This window comes from Pseudonaja textilis, chromosome 1, assembly GCF_049901715.1.
Source record: "Pseudonaja textilis isolate UNSWEBS1 chromosome 1, rPseTex1.2, whole genome shotgun sequence".
NCBI lineage: Eukaryota > Metazoa > Chordata > Lepidosauria > Squamata > Elapidae > Pseudonaja > Pseudonaja textilis.
The window spans coordinates 229,593,374-229,611,708 of record NC_141990.1 but is presented as its reverse complement, the minus strand read 5'-3'; the positions used below and the strand labels follow the sequence as shown (position 1 = coordinate 229,611,708).

Here is an 18,335-nt window from a genome sequence, read left to right as displayed (position 1 = left end):
CCTCATAAGACCTTCATGACCCTTTTAAGGGAAAATATTTTTTAGGTTTATTTTGTTTAGACATAAGAATATTAACATCCTGGAAGACCTGTATTCAGTTTTCCATAATATCAATATTCTATACCCCACCCTCCCAAGGCGTAGATTTTCAGTCTCTCTCACAACCCCAGCCAAAATGACCATAGAAGCTTAGACCGCAGTGACTGGGTTGCAGTGGTGATGATGAATGTACAGTTTAATTATGATCTAAAAAGTAAATACTTCACAGAATTCACATAACTTAAAGATATTAGGTTATCCCGATGGAGTCAGAAAATGGTCGTATTAAGACAAAGACTTGTGTCTCAAGTGCTAGTCCATTGTTCCAGGACAAAGCTCTATTTAAACAGTATATGATACAGTAAATGCTTTAAAAATGTTCATTTCTTGTGGTTCCTTGTTAGCATCTTCTAAGCACAATAGCACAAGCCAAATTTGCATTACAGATAGTCCTCATTCAATGACTTTTGAAGTTGCAACAGTACTAAGTGATTTGTACTTCCTTGAATGACTTAGTGCGGGTGTAACATAGCCTCTTTGACTTCTTCTATATCAATGGAATATTCCATACTACAAATATAGATATCCCTATGTAGACCATGTTGCAATACTGAAGACTTGAGGTTACTGGTACATGCACAATAATTTAAACAGTGAAATAGTGTCTTCCAGAAGGAATACAATTGACACAAGCAAACCTGATAAAGGGTGGTCTTGGCTATTACCTCAAATTGGATATCAGAGATTCTACTTCAGATGTGGCCCCAGATCATGCAGCTACTGATTCAAGGAAAGATTAGCAGATTCAGTACAACTGATAAAATCCAGCTTTACGTTTCCTGATGCTTTTTTCTATCACACAGATATTAAAAAGCACTGGCGACAAAATGGAGCCCTGGGGGACAATATATTAACAGCTCTCATTTTAAGACGCAACTATAGCCAAGGGACACCATTTGCAATTACCTAAGACATAGAACTGCAAGATTGTGCTTCCTTTTCCCAGAACATTCAGGTCATCTAGAAAGAAATCATGGTCACTGTGATACTGAAAACACCCAAAGAGTCTCATTCTCCATGCCAATTCCCAAATAAAAATTATACCCAAAATAACTAAGCTGTAATAACCCCACAGTGTGTTCTGAAGTGGACCAAACTAATGTCTCATCTAAGCAATAGATGAGGCTATTTTTTCTCATATTTGTTTAAGTTTAATGACTATTTAAAAGCTCAGAGTAAGGAGAAGCTTCTAAAAAAAAAACCCGGTCCCATGAGAAAGGTCACAATTTAGTTCAGCTCTTTAAGAAAAGTTGAAATAAAGACTTACAGACAATATACCAACCTGACAATCTTTAAGATAAGTTGGACTGCTTTTAAGATATTAACTCTTGAAGTATTCAGAACAACTGGTTTCTCTTTCTAAAAGCAATAAAACTATTTTCATATTTTAATTTTTGTTTTATTGGATCAATAAAAATGTATATTCTCTACATTTAAGCATGACTATATAAAGCTGCCCCTTGATATTTTGACAATGGATTACTGAATTTCACTGAGGTTACATGCTGTCCGCAAAAAATAACATTTAACATTTTCTCCCTTTCCAGATCTGAGAAAAGGACAAAATCTCATCCCCAATCTCATGGATAGTTCAACAGAGAGACAGAAATGATCTCAGCCCTCAGCCTCACCCCCACCCCACCTATTGGAAGTTGGGACACTCAATAATTTTATATATAGTAGAATTAATTAATCAGAAGGCAAAAAGCTACTGTGTTTGCAGGCACCCTGTTTAATGTTTGTTAGATATAATATGTGAAAGTGATCTGTAGCTCATGTAACTTGCCATAAATCCTTGCTATCTTTAGTTTTCCAATGGGATTACCTTTTGATTAATATCTGTGAATTTGAATTATTGTGCACACAGATCAAAATCAAATTTAGATGATTTAGAAAGCAGCATAGACACAAAACGGCTTATTGTTTGTGCTGACTGAAATAATGATGATAAAAATCCAGCAGCCATGAAAAAAACTTACAAACACTTGCCTGATTCAAGTCTTATTTATATTTTACCATTATTATTTTAATAAATAAGTCAGAAGGGCGAACATGCCTAATATTCCTTCCTTTCCCTATTTTCTCCACAACAATAATCCTATGAGGTGAGTTGGGTTGAGAGAGTGACTGGCTCAAAATCATGCAGATGCTTTTCATGCTAAAGCAGGATTAGAATTGACAGTCTTCCTGGTTTCTAACCTGATGCCTTAATCACTAGACCAAACTGGCTCTCTAATTTATTCTTTCCCTAAACAGGGATTTTATGGATATTAATTTTTTAAAACAGAATAACAAACAAATTGAAAGACCAAGAAATTATAACAGTATCACTTTAAGTTAATTAATAGGTAGATATATTTGATTACATTCCAAAGTTCAGCATTAGGGATTGTTTTCATCCAAAAATCCTATTAGTTCTCAGAGATATATAAAACTTTCTTCACCCTATGATTCCTCAGCAGAACAATGTACATCACAGTAGTCAAATGATTACTTGATGAATTATTATTATTTACTACATTCATATCTTGCCTTTTTTCGAGGAACTCAAATCTACACACATGGCATTGTATCCTTTAATTTTAACTTTAATTTTAACTTATATATCATCCTTTAACTTTCCTAAATAACAACCCATGAGATAAATTTGGCTAAGAAACTGATTAATGCAACATCACTCACTGGGTTTAATATTCTATTTTATTCCAAAACTAGTGACTGTTTTACAGATAACTTGTGTCACAGTAGGAGAAACAATAGGGCAAAAGTCATATTCAGGTACATTAAACCGATATGGTAATTCAAACTAAGCTATGAACTCTAATTGTTATCAGTGCTAATGAGTCAGTCAGATATAAGATACCTATAAATATTTTAGTACACTTTTGTCTCCAGAATTACACTAATCAAAAATCTAGCAATAATTCAGTTGGCAGGCTATTCCAATGAATTGCCACGTAAACGAGTAGATGGAAAGTTCAATCTCAAAGTGTATGTCTTATATAACTAATTTGTCACCTACTCAATGTATATGTACTACCTTTCAAAAAGGAATTCACAAAATACCCCTTCCACCTTTTCACAAATATTTATGGCCCTAATATAGCCCTGGGAGAAAAGAGCAAAGGAGTGACTATACTACAGTGGTGTTCAACGATGAAATAATTAATCTTTCTGTTTGTTTATATTCCATTTCAACTTTACAATACCCTACTACTCACAACTATCAGATTCACAAATTGCAGGGTTTTTTTTTTCCATTATGTTATACTCTGGCATTCAGTAGTTTTGAGATTACAGAAAGAAATAAGCTGCAGTCCAATAATTTGTTTCACTGAAAGCAAAATACAGGTAATCATCAAAGTATGGCCTCAACTGAGTCCAGGATTTTGTGGTAAGTCATTGTGATCATAAGTTGAAACATCATACGGCCATACTTGATCTTACAACCATTTTTATGATACTTGTTAAGCAAGTCACCATAGTCATTAAGTAAAATCATGTGGTTGTTAAGCTAATTACATGGTTGTAAGTCCAAATCTGGTAAATGCCTATCTAGTTGCTAATCATCTGAAATGTGATTATATGACTGCAAGGCAGTCGTAATTTTGAGGATAAGTCTTAAGTAACTTTTTTCAATTCTTTGAACTTTGAACAGTCATTAAACAACTGCTCATAAGTTTAAGACCATATCTAGAATGAATCCTGATTTTGTATGAATACATTAATTTTCAAATCTAATTTAACAAAACACTTGCTCTAGGATATATTAAAAGATGCTATTTGATTCATGAGGCATTCGAATAAACCTCTGCTACTTAGATACCAATCTTTGTAAGTTCAATGAGACTTTCATCAGATAGAGAAATATTAAGAAAACATTTTCAATTTGGAATGATTTTGGAATTATCAAATTACCCTGTGATTTAATAAAGAGAAACCCTTAAAAGCAGATTCATCAATATGCAACATTTAATTTATATTTTTATCATGTACTATGCATTAGTTTTCAAATGAAACTAGGAAATAACTACTCAATGTGCTACAAACTGTTTCAGAAAACAAACCCAAATACTGGTAGTCCTCAACTTATGAACACAATTGGGACCAGAATTTCCATCACTAAGCAAGGCAGTGTGAAGCGAATTGTTTCTAATTTTACACCTTTTTGCCATGGTCGTTCAATGAATCACTGCATTTGTTAAGTAAATCACAAGGCTGTTAAGTGAATTTGGCTCCTCCCATTCTCTTTACTTTTTGAAAGCTAGCTGGGAAGGCTGCAAATTGCAATCACATGACTCTGGGACATTTCAAGCATCATAAATACATGCTGCTTGCCAAGAGCCCAATTTTTGATCACATGACCATGCAGATGCTATGATGGTCATAAGTGCAAGAAGACTTGGCATAAGTCACTTTTTTCAATGTTGCTGTAACTTCAAATAGTCATTACATGGATGGTTGTAAGTCAAAGACTATCTGCATAAAAGAACTGCAGTTGAAAATTTGGCATTCCAACAAACTACAATAGGTAATAAGTGGACAGCATTACATTCATAATCTGTAAAAGTTATTTACCTCTTAGTGTTATAGGTTGTGTCCTGTGGCGTTTCTTCAAGCAAAGTCACATAGCCCAGGGTGCAAGTAAGGATAAACAAGACTGTTAAGGTGTGAGCTTGCCTGTTGACAAGGGAAAAAAATATCATCTTTTTTTGACACACTGTTTATAGTTGGCTTATTATTTTCACCAGCAGAAATTAAAGCTTTATGTGTGCAAATATGTATATATGTTTGTATTTACATAAGCATACAGCCCTCATATTAAATATATTAATATAGCATTTAAAAGGCAAAGTACACATACACCTGTAATGTAAAATGCATTAATACAGAATTTTAAAGGCAAAGCAATACAAGTTCACTAGTTACATATACAAGTTTAGAGGAGTCACGTTTTTTACGCCTTTTTTGAAAGATCTTGAAGAAAATGCTAGTTTTCATGGGGAGAACTGTTCAGAGCTTGCAAATACTGAAAAAGTTGTTATAATAGTTTTGTTGGCTATGTCAACTCACTTAATGAGACTAATTAACCCTGAACAACAGCTGTAGCAGAAAAATGTATGGGATAATAGTCTCAAACACGGAAAAGAATAACACCACCTTAAACTAGGCTCACAAGAGAAATACCAGCAACTGCATCAAAAATACATTTTCACTCACTCACTTCGTGCATTTGGAGTTGCACATTTTATATAAGCTGAAGTTTAAAGAAATCTTCAAAAGTAGTTGATAAAACAACTGCTGATCATTGAGGTAAAAACAGGGTGGGGGTGGGGGTGGACCTACAGTAAAATTCTTCTGAACAAAAAAAAAACTTTAGAATCTGACATACTGATAAAAAAGGTAGGGATTGTCACTAACTGTTTTCTAGGAATCAAGCCCGATCAAAATGCTCTCAAAGCCTTCAGAGATGCAATAGGACTTTTATATTTTTTAGATTTTACTTTAACTTTTTATTGCTTTTTTTTTGCAAACCATCCAACCAAACACAGTGAAATCTCTCTATATTCAGAGACGACTTAAGAGGAATTATAAAAGATTCTTTCTTCTCTGTTCATTAAACAGTATTTCAACAATTTGATCAGCAACTTTCCACCTAGTAAAACACTCAGTGCCTATAAATATGACCTTAAAACTGAGCCTAAATAACAAAAACAAGCCTAAATAACAAAAACCAAAAACTTTGAAGCAGTAACATTCAATCTAATTTTTGAACACATTGCTTTTTCTACATCCCCTGCCTTTTACAATGAAACCCCTTACACCTTCCTTTCTTTTATTTTAGCTGATCCCAATACATTCATTGTCCAACCATGAATGTTAAATTTCAAACTGATAACTGAGAAAATGTTTTCTGACATTTCAGCTGATGGAAAATGATTATTCATTCTTTCCCTCAGAGGAAAACTTGAAAGACTAACAGAAGACCCACATAGCAGCCAAGAGCCTCTGATAAAGCCTTAGAAATATGTTGGCAGCTTTAATGAACAACCTATAAGGTTATATGAATGGGCTATATGTATCAATATTCACCATATTAAAAATTAAAATTGATGCACTTGTAGGATATTTGTTTAAAAGATTTATATCATAGTGGTGTAATTTGGGCAAATGTGTAACACCCAGAACTGGACTCCTGTCATATCCTTCCCAACTCTTCCCATTCCTAAGCTAAAGATGCCTACCCTACCCAGCAACAAATAACTGGGGATGAATTAGACACTTAGTGCCTAACCTGAGCAGTGCCTCCTATTCCTCACCCACACCATCACACCTATTCAATCCTCCCTCTTAGCCACCCCATTCTCACCTGGTCTCTACAGAACATCACATCCAATAGGCTGGGCCTCATTCCTGCCACTGCCTCTCACCCAGGGGCAGGAGGCATGACTAGCCCCCTCCAGCCCCCTCCAACAAAATGATACAAACCCCTCAATATCCTTGCTAGTCTAACTCATGCCTTCAGGCCATCAGCTATCATAATCAAATCGAATTAGTACGTTCAAGTCCTGTGTCTTACACAGAGAGAAGAAACTGCCAAGATTGTTGCTGGACCATGTACCTGGCCACTTGGTAGCTACAGGAGTCATCAGTTCTCCCTCAGGACAATTGCTGACTCTTGCTCCTACTGCCACCATCAACTCGGCATTCAAGTCCTCCAATCAGCTAGGACTCTCAGGGCCTTAGCCACTTCAGTACAGACCACACTTTAAGAAACACTGTCCTAGACCAAAGACTGATGGCTTGTGAATTGCAATTCGACAAAAATGTCAAAGACTCCAATATGAAATTGTTGACTAAGTGATTATTTTATGTATTTAATGTTCAAATAAAATGATGTTTTCTTCTTCTAGTAGAGGCATTACTTTACCTCTGGAAAGTTGTATTTTTGCTGATAACTACCACTGTGAACAGTTATTGAGTTTAATTCTGTATCTATCTGAATATTATAGATGAAAAGCCTCTTTAAAAGAAACCCTTAGTGTATATATTCTATGAGAGATAATGGAAAGTAGATTGCAGCACCTGCATTAATATTATCACCTGGGTCTACAAACTAAGCAGAAAAGGGAAAATGCTATGCATTCAGGTAAAAACATAGTCTTTCATTCCTGATATTTCATGACAATACTTCACAGAGGGGACAATAGGCATAGTCTTGCTCCTTCTTTCAATATAAATACAATATGAAGACAGCCTCTTCTATTCCATGGACATTTAGATCAAATATTTACTTTTCCCCCTTGAAATGGAAGATAGCATTATAATTATATATGATATATATTAATTATGAGCTGTGGTGGAACAGTAATTAGGATGCAGTACTGCAGGCTACTTCCGCTGCCTGCCGGCTGCCTCCAATTTGGCAGTTCGAGTCTGACCAGGCTCAAGGTTGACTCAGCCTTCCATCCTTCCAAGGTTGGTAAAATGAGATTATTGGGGGCAATATGCTGACTCTGTAAACTGCTTAGAGAGGGCTGTAAAAGCACTGTGAAGCAGTATAAGCCTAAGTGCTATTGCTATTAGAGTGTATTTCATGAACTGGAGTTTATTTCAACTGTATCTATTATTAGCCTTTAAAGAGTTTCTCCTTTTTATTTCAATAAACATTAATATCTACATATTTTCTGAAAGTCATGCTTTACATCTGTAATTATATATCAGTAATCAGTATTATAAATTAGCTTGGGACTACTTTCTCCAGTCTGAATAAGCCCATCTACTACATTCTTCCCAGGAGAAGCTTTTGTTCATATATCACTTTTGTTAAGTACTGGCAGCTATCTCCAACCATTTTGATACCACGGACAGGTTTTGTAAACTGCTAAGGATCTGTGGTGATTTGCTGGTAAATAGAATTAATTAATTGCATCAGCTATAAAAATTAACAAAAAAATTAAGGGAGCTTTTGCTAGTTTATGGCAACACTTACATAAAGGTATTTTAATTACAATTAATAAATTATTCTACTAAAGTACTCCAGTTTACTAGCATGAAGTAAATTAGGTCATTACTACTGTACTTGCTTTTTCCATAATGACCATAACTCTAACTACTAAAAATGTAAGGACATCAATTTTTATTTTTAAATGTTCAGCCAAATATAAGAATAACTAAGAATAAATAGGAACATCAAATATAAGAGACACAAATGGAAACTTCTTTGAAATAGTACTTAACCTACAGGGGAAAAAATGTAACACGACGTACACTTATTTCCAAGATGAATAATTACAATATTTTGAAATTGGGTTGGGTTACAAAAAAAAACCCAGCAGAAGTTTATAAACTGAGTGCTATTGGGGAGGAACCTGCAATTTACCCTCACTCTCCATTTAAAACATGACATAACCCAAAATGTCATTAATATCCAGTTACTAGATCACTATTTTTACACCACACAGTTTGTTCTTAATGTACTCTCTAAAGTTCTCCCTGGACCTATGATGAAATATGGTGTTCCCTAAATTGCAGAGCACTGAATACTGGGGCAGTGAATTCTCAGGTACTCTGTTGGAATGCAACAACTTCTAGGAAGCTGCTAGCTTGGCTCTAAGTTTGTTGCTGAGTATCAATGTATCACTCTTGCTGCCAAGTTCACAAAGTTCAAGTCATACAAAGCCAGTTCACGTTTTTCTCTTTGCCAAGGTTTTTTTTCAGAGCTAGAGAACTGTGCCCCCTGCAATGTCAAACATTTGTTTTAGTTTACAACTATTTTGTTTTCTTCTCTGTCAATCGCACAGATAGGTAAAGACAGTTAGGTGGGAAATATAGCACGACAGCAAAAAGCACACCAATTTCTGCCCTTTTAATTAGAGGAAGAATATTCTGGATGCAATCCATATTTTACTTAAGGACCTAAAAGTGCAGTTGTAAACACTATTTTTAACCAACGGAGATATTACTAATGTCATTTTTCTTATGGGCAGCAAGGATTTTAAAACATCAGCTAAAGTAAAAGCTATAAGGAAAAAAATAGCAGAAATTTACTATGGCTCACTCAGCTGTTATTATCTCATGTAGTGTTCTTATGCACTTTCTTCAGGGATTATTGTAAAATAATAACGTTCCTTTGTCAATCTTTTCTTTTGATACAGTTCCATTTCTTTGCATGCTCTATCAGCAATAAGCATTCTAAACAATTCACTTCCCAATGCTGCTAAAGTACAAAATGATTTTACAATCTTCTCCCATTGCTTTCTAAAAATAGACATTTAATGTAGAAAATCTGTACAAACTGGGTAAGTGCCAGAATAATATGAAAGAATTTGGAGAACAGAAACTATTTAAAAAGGACGAAGAATATACAAAATAAATAAGAATATATTTAAGAATATATTTCCTTTTCCCTAACAATCCAATAAAATATAGGTAGCCCTTAATTTATGACCACAATTGAGTTTGCCCATTATGGTTATAAGTTGTCTTAATCATAAAGCAGGTCACCCACATGACCAATCTGATTTTATGACCATTTTTGTGGTGGTCAGTAAGCAAATCATCACAGTCAAGTCAACTAATTGTTCACCATGGGGTATGTTTGGCGAAAATTGGAAGTGCCAGTTTTCAGCAAAAATATTGTAAACTGTGGCAACATAACTGCGGGATCTGCAAACAGCCATAAATTTGGGTCAGTTGCCATATACCTGAAATGAAGTCACGTGACTACAGACTGGAGGACAGATATCAGAACTTTGGAACCAGTACCATGGGGGGGGCATTGTAATTTTAAACAGACACAAAATGACCATTCGTAAATCAAGGACTACCAGTATTCTGAAAAAAGAAAAGCATGAATTTAAGCACAATCTTAAATATAGTTAAGGAACGCAGTCCAAGAGCCTCTTTGATGCAGATTTAAATTAACCCTAACTCAAGTTTTTATTATATTTTGCAATATCCACTTAGAAACTGAACAGAAACAAAAAAATGACCACAGAAAAAAGACTTAGTGGTCCATCAAGTCTGCCTTTCGAGTTTGTTTTTTGTTTTCTTTTTTCTTTATTCATTATTTTTATTACTTTTATTTTATTGTTTTATTTTCTATTTTTGTCAGATGACAAAAATAGCATGTGTTTATCCCAAGCATGTTTAAACTCAGTTACTGATGTTGACCCACTATCTCCACTGATTTCTAATGATAGTCTTAACAGATTCAGGGGCCAGGCATCAGATAAAAAGAGGATGAAAAATTGTGGAAATCGTCTATCTTAATCAGTTTTCCTGATTAAACTGATGACTCGGTCTTCAGCAGAGTTAAGTTCAATCACAGGAAATACATACTATATATCCTTTGGCTCCATAACTTTTAACTGGGTGAAATTGTACATCATTTTTTTCAACCAGGATACCTCACAAATGGGCTAACTTCCAGAATACATCCAAAATCTGGGACACATGATTCCCCTGGAATTCAACTTTGGCAAACTTTATAAAACATTATATGACATAAAAAATTATCATGAAGCATCTTGTGGCATAATACCACATCATAAAATATTTCCCGTGTTCAGCTTCTGATGCTTAAATGCTACATAGTTTGAAATGGGCTACTTTCAAAGCAGATCCATCTCTGAATATCTCTCTGGACGTTTAAGAACTTTTCCATTATCTTAGATTAGCAGCTCTGCCATTGTCGAAGGCATTGGAGAATCTGCTAAGGAAATATCTCCAAGATGACCCTTGCCTAGTTAGTAACTGTAAGCTTGTTTACATCTGTGACAGCAAGTGATGAAAAATCGCATCCGAGACAGCAATAGCCACGAAGCCAAGTCAGCACAAAGAGCAGGGGAGGAGCAATTTGGAAAGGTCTGTCCTGAAACTAAGAACGTGCTGTACCATCCCTTTCAGATGACACACAAACCCACAGTTATCAAAGATCAGCCTAGATCTAACCAGAAGCGAGTGGTAGCTCTAAATCCCTATCCAAGCCTCGCCTCGGCTGCTGCTGCTGCTGCTGCTGTCACCTTCAGCATCAGCGCCCAGCACCCCTTCCCCTCCAGATTCAGGCACCCTCTGGGCGCCCTTATTTTTATGCACAGGGTCCACATAAGCGCTCGTTCTGCTTTCAGAGTGACCCGGCAGGCAGGCAGAAGAGGAGCTCGGGCAGCACGGTCGCCCCTCTCACCAGAAGAAGGTGTTGGTCCCGTCGTCGTACACCTCCGACTCAGTGCTGCGCCGGTCGCCATGAGTGACGAAAGCGGCGTCTGGCGCTGCTGCCACTGGCGGCGAGTCCCCGCGCGGCCCCTCTCCAACCGGCAGAGAAGCGCCGTTGGGGGGCGGCGGCGGCTGCCCTTCTTCCAGCGCCGCTTTGCCGGAGGCGCCTCCGTGACCCCTCCGCTCCCTCATCACGAGAGCGACCGCGACTCGCGAGGCTTAAGCGATGCTCGGCGCGCGCCCTGCCGACCCCTCCGCGCGCCCCATGCGAAGCCCCGAAAAACCAACACAACAGCTCTTCTTCAAGCGCCTTTCCAGCACTCGCTCGTGACCCTGCGAGGTTGAGGGGCGGGACTCCTCGGAGGAGACGTGAGCGGCTAAGGCCTGCGGGGCGCATGCGCGCACCGAACCCCCCCTTCCTCTCTCTTCCTCCCACCCTCTATGACTTGGCTCGTGAAGGCACCGTCCAGCAAAGCTTTGGCAGGACAAGCCTCTAGCGTAGACAATAGAAGTTCAATTGCAGCAAGCCAACGCAGGGAGGTTTTACACGGAGAAGAAGAAGGACGTCGGGATGGAGCGTTTTCTAATGATTGGTTGGCTGACGAAATATTTTTAGATAGTTGTGTGCTTTGTTGATGAATTCAGTAAGGTTACTTTAGGTTACGTGCGTTAAGTAAATCCAGATATAAAAGTGCAGGAAATGCATTATACAGGGGGTTACTGTGACGGGACGGAATATGTGCCTGCTTCTTTAAAAAGCTATCCACTGCCATAGCCGAACCTCTAAGCATAATCTTTGAAAAATCTTTCAGGACCAGCTCCTTGCTTAACCTATGGTCACAAGCAACTGTCATCCCCATCTTCAAAAAGGGAGACCCCAGCCTAGTTGAAAATTACAGACCAATCTTCTTATGCTGCGTCACCTGTAAAGTCATGGAATCAATTATTAACCAATCCATTATCCTCCACTTAGAGGCAAACAACCTACTCTCTAATAAACAATTTGGTTTCAGGAAAACACTATCCTGTAATCTGCAACTCTTACACTGCAAAAACATATGGATTACACAACTCGATCAGGGCAAAGCAATAGACGCAATCTACATAGACTTCTGTAAAGCCTTTGATTCAGTGGTACACGACAAACTACTACTAAAACTAAAATCTTATGGCATCTCTGGACACCTTCATAACTGGGTAGAAGCATTCCTGTCAAACAGACAACAAATGGTCAAAATTGGGAGTGTCCTATCAAATTCTGTACCTGTCAACAGTGGTGTCCCCCAAGGCAGTGTTCTAGGACCAACTCTCTTCATACTCTACATAAATGACCTCTGTGATCATATTAAGAGCAACTGTGTTCTCTTCGCTGATGATGTAAAGCTATTCAACACCACAAACAATACTGCTACCCTTCAAAACGACCTTGACTATGTATCAGAATGGTCAAACAAATGGCAACTTCAAATCTCAACAAATAAATGCTCTGTCTTACATATTGGTAAAAAAAATCAGAAAATAAAATACAAGCTGAATAGTCAAGATCTTGTTGATGATCAAAGCTCTGTAAAGGACCTTGGAATACTCATCTCTAATGATCTAAGTGCTAGAGCCCACTGTAACTACATAGCCAAAAAGGCATTAAGAACTGTTAATGTAATCTTACGTAGCTTTTTCTCTGGTAATATTACACTAATAACTACAGCATACAAAACATTTGCTAGACCAATACTCAAATACAGCTCATCAGTCTGGAACCCACATTATGTATCTGATATTAACACAGCTGAGAAAGTCCAGACATATGTCACAAGAGTTCTCCACGCCTCTACTCGTTGCAGAATACCTTATGCCACCAGACTCGAAATTCTAGACCTAGAAAACCTAGAACTATGCTGCCTTTGGTCCAATCTAAGTATAGTATGTAAAATTATACATTGCAATGTCCTACCTGTCAATGAATACTTCAGCTTCAACCATAACAACACAAGAGCACACAATAGATACAAACTCAAGGTTAATTGGACCAAACTTGATTGCAGGAAATACGACTTCAGCAACAGAGTGGTCAATGTCTGGAATACTCAACCTGACTCTGTAGTTTCTTCCCCAAACCCCCAAAACTTTAACCTTAGACTTTCTAATATTGACCTCACCCCTTTCCTAAGAGGTCTGTAGGGGGCGTGCATAAGCGCACCAACGTGCCTACGGTCCCTGTCCTATTGTCTCTTTTATTTTTTTATTTTTCTTATATGTATCCATGTATTCATTATTATGTTTTTACTTATACCTATTATCTTGTAAGCAATTGACAAAAATAAATAAATAAAAATAAATAAAATAAATACAGAAAGTATACTGAAAATTGCAGCTTAGTTAAAGAAAGATGGGGAAGAGTGTATGTTCCTATCGTCGAAGAATAGTAGCCAAGGAGCCAGCCTTTAAAACAAGCCTTTATTGGTCACCTGCCTAATTAAAACAAAACTCTTTGTAAATGAGCACTTCAGGTTTTTGAAAAGAGCAATTTACTTTTTTTCTTCATTATATAACCTCTGAGCTGAGGGAAGAAAGAGGTCTATGGCATTTTTACTTTGGGCGAAAGTAAAAACAAAAAAATCTTGCAAAACTATTTTAGAATTGGAAGCTATAATAGAATAATTGCACTAATGACGCTGCCTTTCACTGCCTTGTAATGGAGAAATGCAGCTGATGATTATCTTTTTAGCCTCTTTCTGAACTAGACCAGGGGTGTATGTTTCCGTTTCTGTTCACCTGCAATACATCCAGCACAGAGTACTGTGAAATCTTGAAGACCAATATATTTATTGTGGCATAAACCTGCTAAATATAAAGACCCCTATTTTTTACTGGGTTGGTTATATGTAACACATCCTGCTGTATAATTATGACAACGTTCATATTCACTGCTGATTTTCCAGCAAGATTAGAGTGTTGTCCCACAGATACCTGTTATCATTTTTAGGATGTAACTGTAGGAATATTTGGTAAAAATAAATCAAATTGATCCCAATACAATTTACTTCTGAGCAAATATCCATATGATTGCATTAGATCATATAGCATGTAAATTCATCTGAGGTCTGCTGATGCCTAAAAGCACACGTGGCTATTATAGTAATTTGTTTATTCTAACATATAATTGGTTACAACTACTGTTTTGTTAACTTGTTATCTGTACAGGTTTTGTATTTTGAGTTGTGGTTTTTCTTTTAAATTGCTGTGGGTTGCCAGTTTTGGTGAGAAACAAAGGCGATAAGTTTTACTTTAACACTGTTAAGGTTTTAGGAAAATATTGTTAGGATAATATTAACTATGTCATGTCCATGATTTGTGCATTTCAGCCAGTGTAAATGTGCATTGCTGGCTTACAGTTGGAAGACATTATTGCTCCAGTTAGGTTGATTGTTTATTCATGTATTATATTTTCCTTAATTACAGTGCCCATGGATGTTTTATTTTCATATACAATTATGAATTGCAGCACTGGGATAATTTAAACATCAAATAAATAAAAATCAGTTAGTCATGTCCAATCCCCTGCTTTGCAGATAGTCACTTTCAGACTACGACTTGATTTCTGTTGACATCATGGACAGATCCATGCAGTGGTAGTTGTCACTGCCTTCTTCCAAAACTTTTTGACTTCTCAGTCTGGTGGCCTACAATACTGGAATTTCCTTGTTGTCCCCCACCCAAATATTATTCAGTTCCTGCTTTGCTTCCAATCCCAGACAAGATTGATCTGGGACTCTTCCTCTTTGCAGGAATACAACCACAACAGAAATTTATTTATACAGTTCCAATGAATGGAAAATCACTACCTCCCTGCTAACATAATCCATCATGGGACTAATCTTATTCTTCAGAACATTTTTCCTGCCATTCCTTATACTGCCTAATGGGGTGACAAAAGTTATAATGTAACATGGTTTCATTGTTTGATGAATACTGTTGCATTCCAATGTTATTTTCATCTCTAAAGAGTCTTAGTTCCTCCTGTCTCTTTACAGGACTTGATTTCTCTTGTTCCTCCTTGCTGCCTCTGTTCTGAACCAGTTCCAGTTTTTTTCTGAATCCTTAATATATGCTCAGAACTGGACATAAGCATTCAAGAACAAAGTGGAACAATAAATTTTTGTGGTTTAGAAGCCATGTTTGGTAATGTCCAACATTTCATTTGCCGTTTTTGCAGAGGTATTACTGGTTCATATTCAGTCAAAAATAAATTACCATGTGACTTGTTTTTCATTAAGTTCCATTGTCAAGCCCTCTACTCCCACCTCCATCACTGCCACCCAATCCTGCTATTTCACAGGGAAAAGCCAAATGATTTTGACACATCATAGGTACATCATGATAATCAAATATATTTTCAAGAAACTTCATTGGCACTTTGAAGAAGCAGGATAGAAAGCAGATCAAAGCTTTTGAGCTTGGTGTTGGAGAAGCCTTGAGAAAAACAAGGATAACCAAGAAAACGTATATATAAAAAAAATCAGTTCAGAATTCTCACTCAAGGAACAAATAACCAGGCTCAAATTACCAATTTTGGACACATGCAAATATTTGATTAATGAGGGTATTAGATACATAGCTGAAAGAAGGGCCAAGTTGGGGACAAATGATCCTAGAGAAGCTCCAGCTATGTGGTTGCTAATACTCCACACGAGGGGTGTCAAACTCAAGGCCTGGCTCACAAGGCCACCCTGGAAGCAGCAAAGGACCAGCTTATGGTGCCTCTGCCAGTGAAAACAGAGCTTGGGAGGCTGCAGCAGCCTCCTGCAACTCTCTGCCAGCAAAAACAGAGCCTGAGCCTGAGCTCTGTTTTCGCTGGCAGAGAGCTGACGTCACCACAGGCACCCTGACACGAGTGACATTGAGCTGGCTATGCCCACCCTGGCCATGCCCACCCAGCCCCCAAGGTCAACCCTGATGTGGCCCTCAATGAAATCAAGCATGACACCCCTGCTCCATATTCAGAGTTTTGCAGCGTTAATTCAGCACCAGAAAAATAAACACAGATGGCTGATGCTTCATTTAACATCTTTATAAACATAAGTAGATTTTACAAACCAGTTGTAGATTTCTCCAACATGGAGCAAACTCAGACAGAAAAATGTTGCAAGTAACTTCAGTAGCAACTCAGGAGCTCAGAAACAGATACCAGTTTCACTTTAGTTCAGCAGGCAAGCAGAGGAGAGAAGCAGTTTCATTTTCAATAGACAGACTCTGAGTTTAACATAGCTGCAGAGCTTAATATAGAGCAGGCAAACTTTTTGGCTTGGGGGCCTCATTGACTTTTAAAATTTGACAGACGGGCCGCCACCTGGTGTCGAAATGCCTGTCATTACAAGTCAAAATCAAATGAATGCAATCATTCAATCATTCATATCAAACCTTAATTCTGTACCAATCTTCGGCAGGCCGGATTAAAAAGACCAACAGGCCGGATGTGGCCTGCAGGCCGTAGTTTGCCCACCCCTGATATAGAGCCATGCCTAATCTACTTCTAGTTTCAGTTTCCAGCATAGGCTACTTCTAGTTTCAGTTTCCAAAACAGTCCTTATTGGCTTACTTAGCTGCTATGCCTATTCATTGGTTGACCTTGTTACCAAACTCTATTCCAGTTCATGAATATACTCTGACACTCCACACTGACAAATAGCCACATAACCACTGCTAAGCCAGGTAGCCCTTCATATCTTAATTGTATAATACTTTTTAAGCAGAAAATTTTGCATTTTATCTCATTTAAAGTCCATTCTATCAACTTGAATTATATTTGAATTTCATTTACATCTTATGAAATACTAAGTATCCCACTGAATTTGTAATTCACAAGTTAATTCCACTACCCCATCTGAGTCACTTTCAAAAAGATAAAATATCAATGCTCAATTGTGTTTGCTTTTTTTCACATATTGTGCTAGGCGCCAATTTTATTAATCGTGCTTTGTTAGGTCACAGTGGTTTGGCTCATAAATAATGCTAAGCCTCAAATGAGTTACGATATATTCTGTCTTAGTACAATGTGTAAAGATAGCCATGTACTTCATTGTAGTTTGTTTTTGCCAGCTGCTCCATTATGGTTTGAGGATGAGTTTTGTTTATTCTTCAGCACAATTGGTCCTCCCTTCCCAGGATCATTCCAGGGTAAACCAAAGGTTCTTAAATTTCTGAACGTACATTATTTTATAGGTAGTACTCCAAGTGCTATATTTTTGTCGGAAGGTTTAGATCAGCAGTCTCTAACCTTTCTGGCTTTGCAGATCAGTGGGGGGGGGGGAGGGATGGTTCTGCATGAGTAGTGGCATGCGCATGTATGTGCACAACTCTATTTGCACAAGCAGCAGGCATTTGCACTTCTGCTGCTCAAACAAATGAAGCCGCTCGTGTCACACCTGGAGCTGCACACTCACACAAATAGAGCTGCATGTTCTGAATGGGCCATAACCCAATAGTGGGCCGTAGCCTGAGGGTTGGGTACCCCTGGTTTAGATGGAGTTAATCAGTTCAGCTAAATTCATCTAAATTCTGAACCTATCTATACAAGTAGTAGGAGCATGTCACTAGACTGAATCAAGAAGTATAGTGTGAAGCATTACTAACACTTTTTTAAAATAATGCTAAAGAAAAAGATGGCTTCTTCAATTTGACCAATGCAGACAATTATATAAGCTGGAAGAAATAATTTTTTCTATTCCTAATTCATAGGATAGTCACCTTAAAAAAAAAAACAGACTGGAACATTTTCTAAGAATTGGCTTTCTACATTAGCCTGTAAATATTTAAGGTTACATGCACTATTTTATTTCACATTCTTATCAACTTACATACCTAAATGCAAAGCTTGTTTGCCAGAACTGAAAGACTTGCCCAATGTACCAAAGGCAATCATTATTATCATTCTTGTGTTCCAAAAATCTATCTTGAGAATGTATTGCAGATTCACTAAGAATGCATTGTTGTTATATTTACTTTGTTCATCCATTCTGAAA

The 18,335-nt window shown here is 37.3% G+C and overlaps 1 protein-coding gene across 1 annotated transcript in view; it reads right to left on the bottom strand.

The window, feature by feature from the left end:
- PTDSS2 (phosphatidylserine synthase 2) overlaps positions 1-11,759 on the bottom strand; it is a 37,175-nt gene extending 25,416 nt beyond the window's left edge. The window contains exons 1-2 of the mRNA XM_026706690.2: positions 11,288-11,759; positions 4,678-4,779 (exon numbers count right to left, since the gene is read on the bottom strand). Of these exons, the coding sequence (XP_026562475.1) occupies positions 4,678-4,779; positions 11,288-11,508 (323 nt within the window). The 5' untranslated portion in view covers positions 11,509-11,759. The remainder of the gene's footprint in view (positions 1-4,677; positions 4,780-11,287) is intronic.
- Between the last annotated feature and the right edge of the window lie 6,576 nt (positions 11,760-18,335).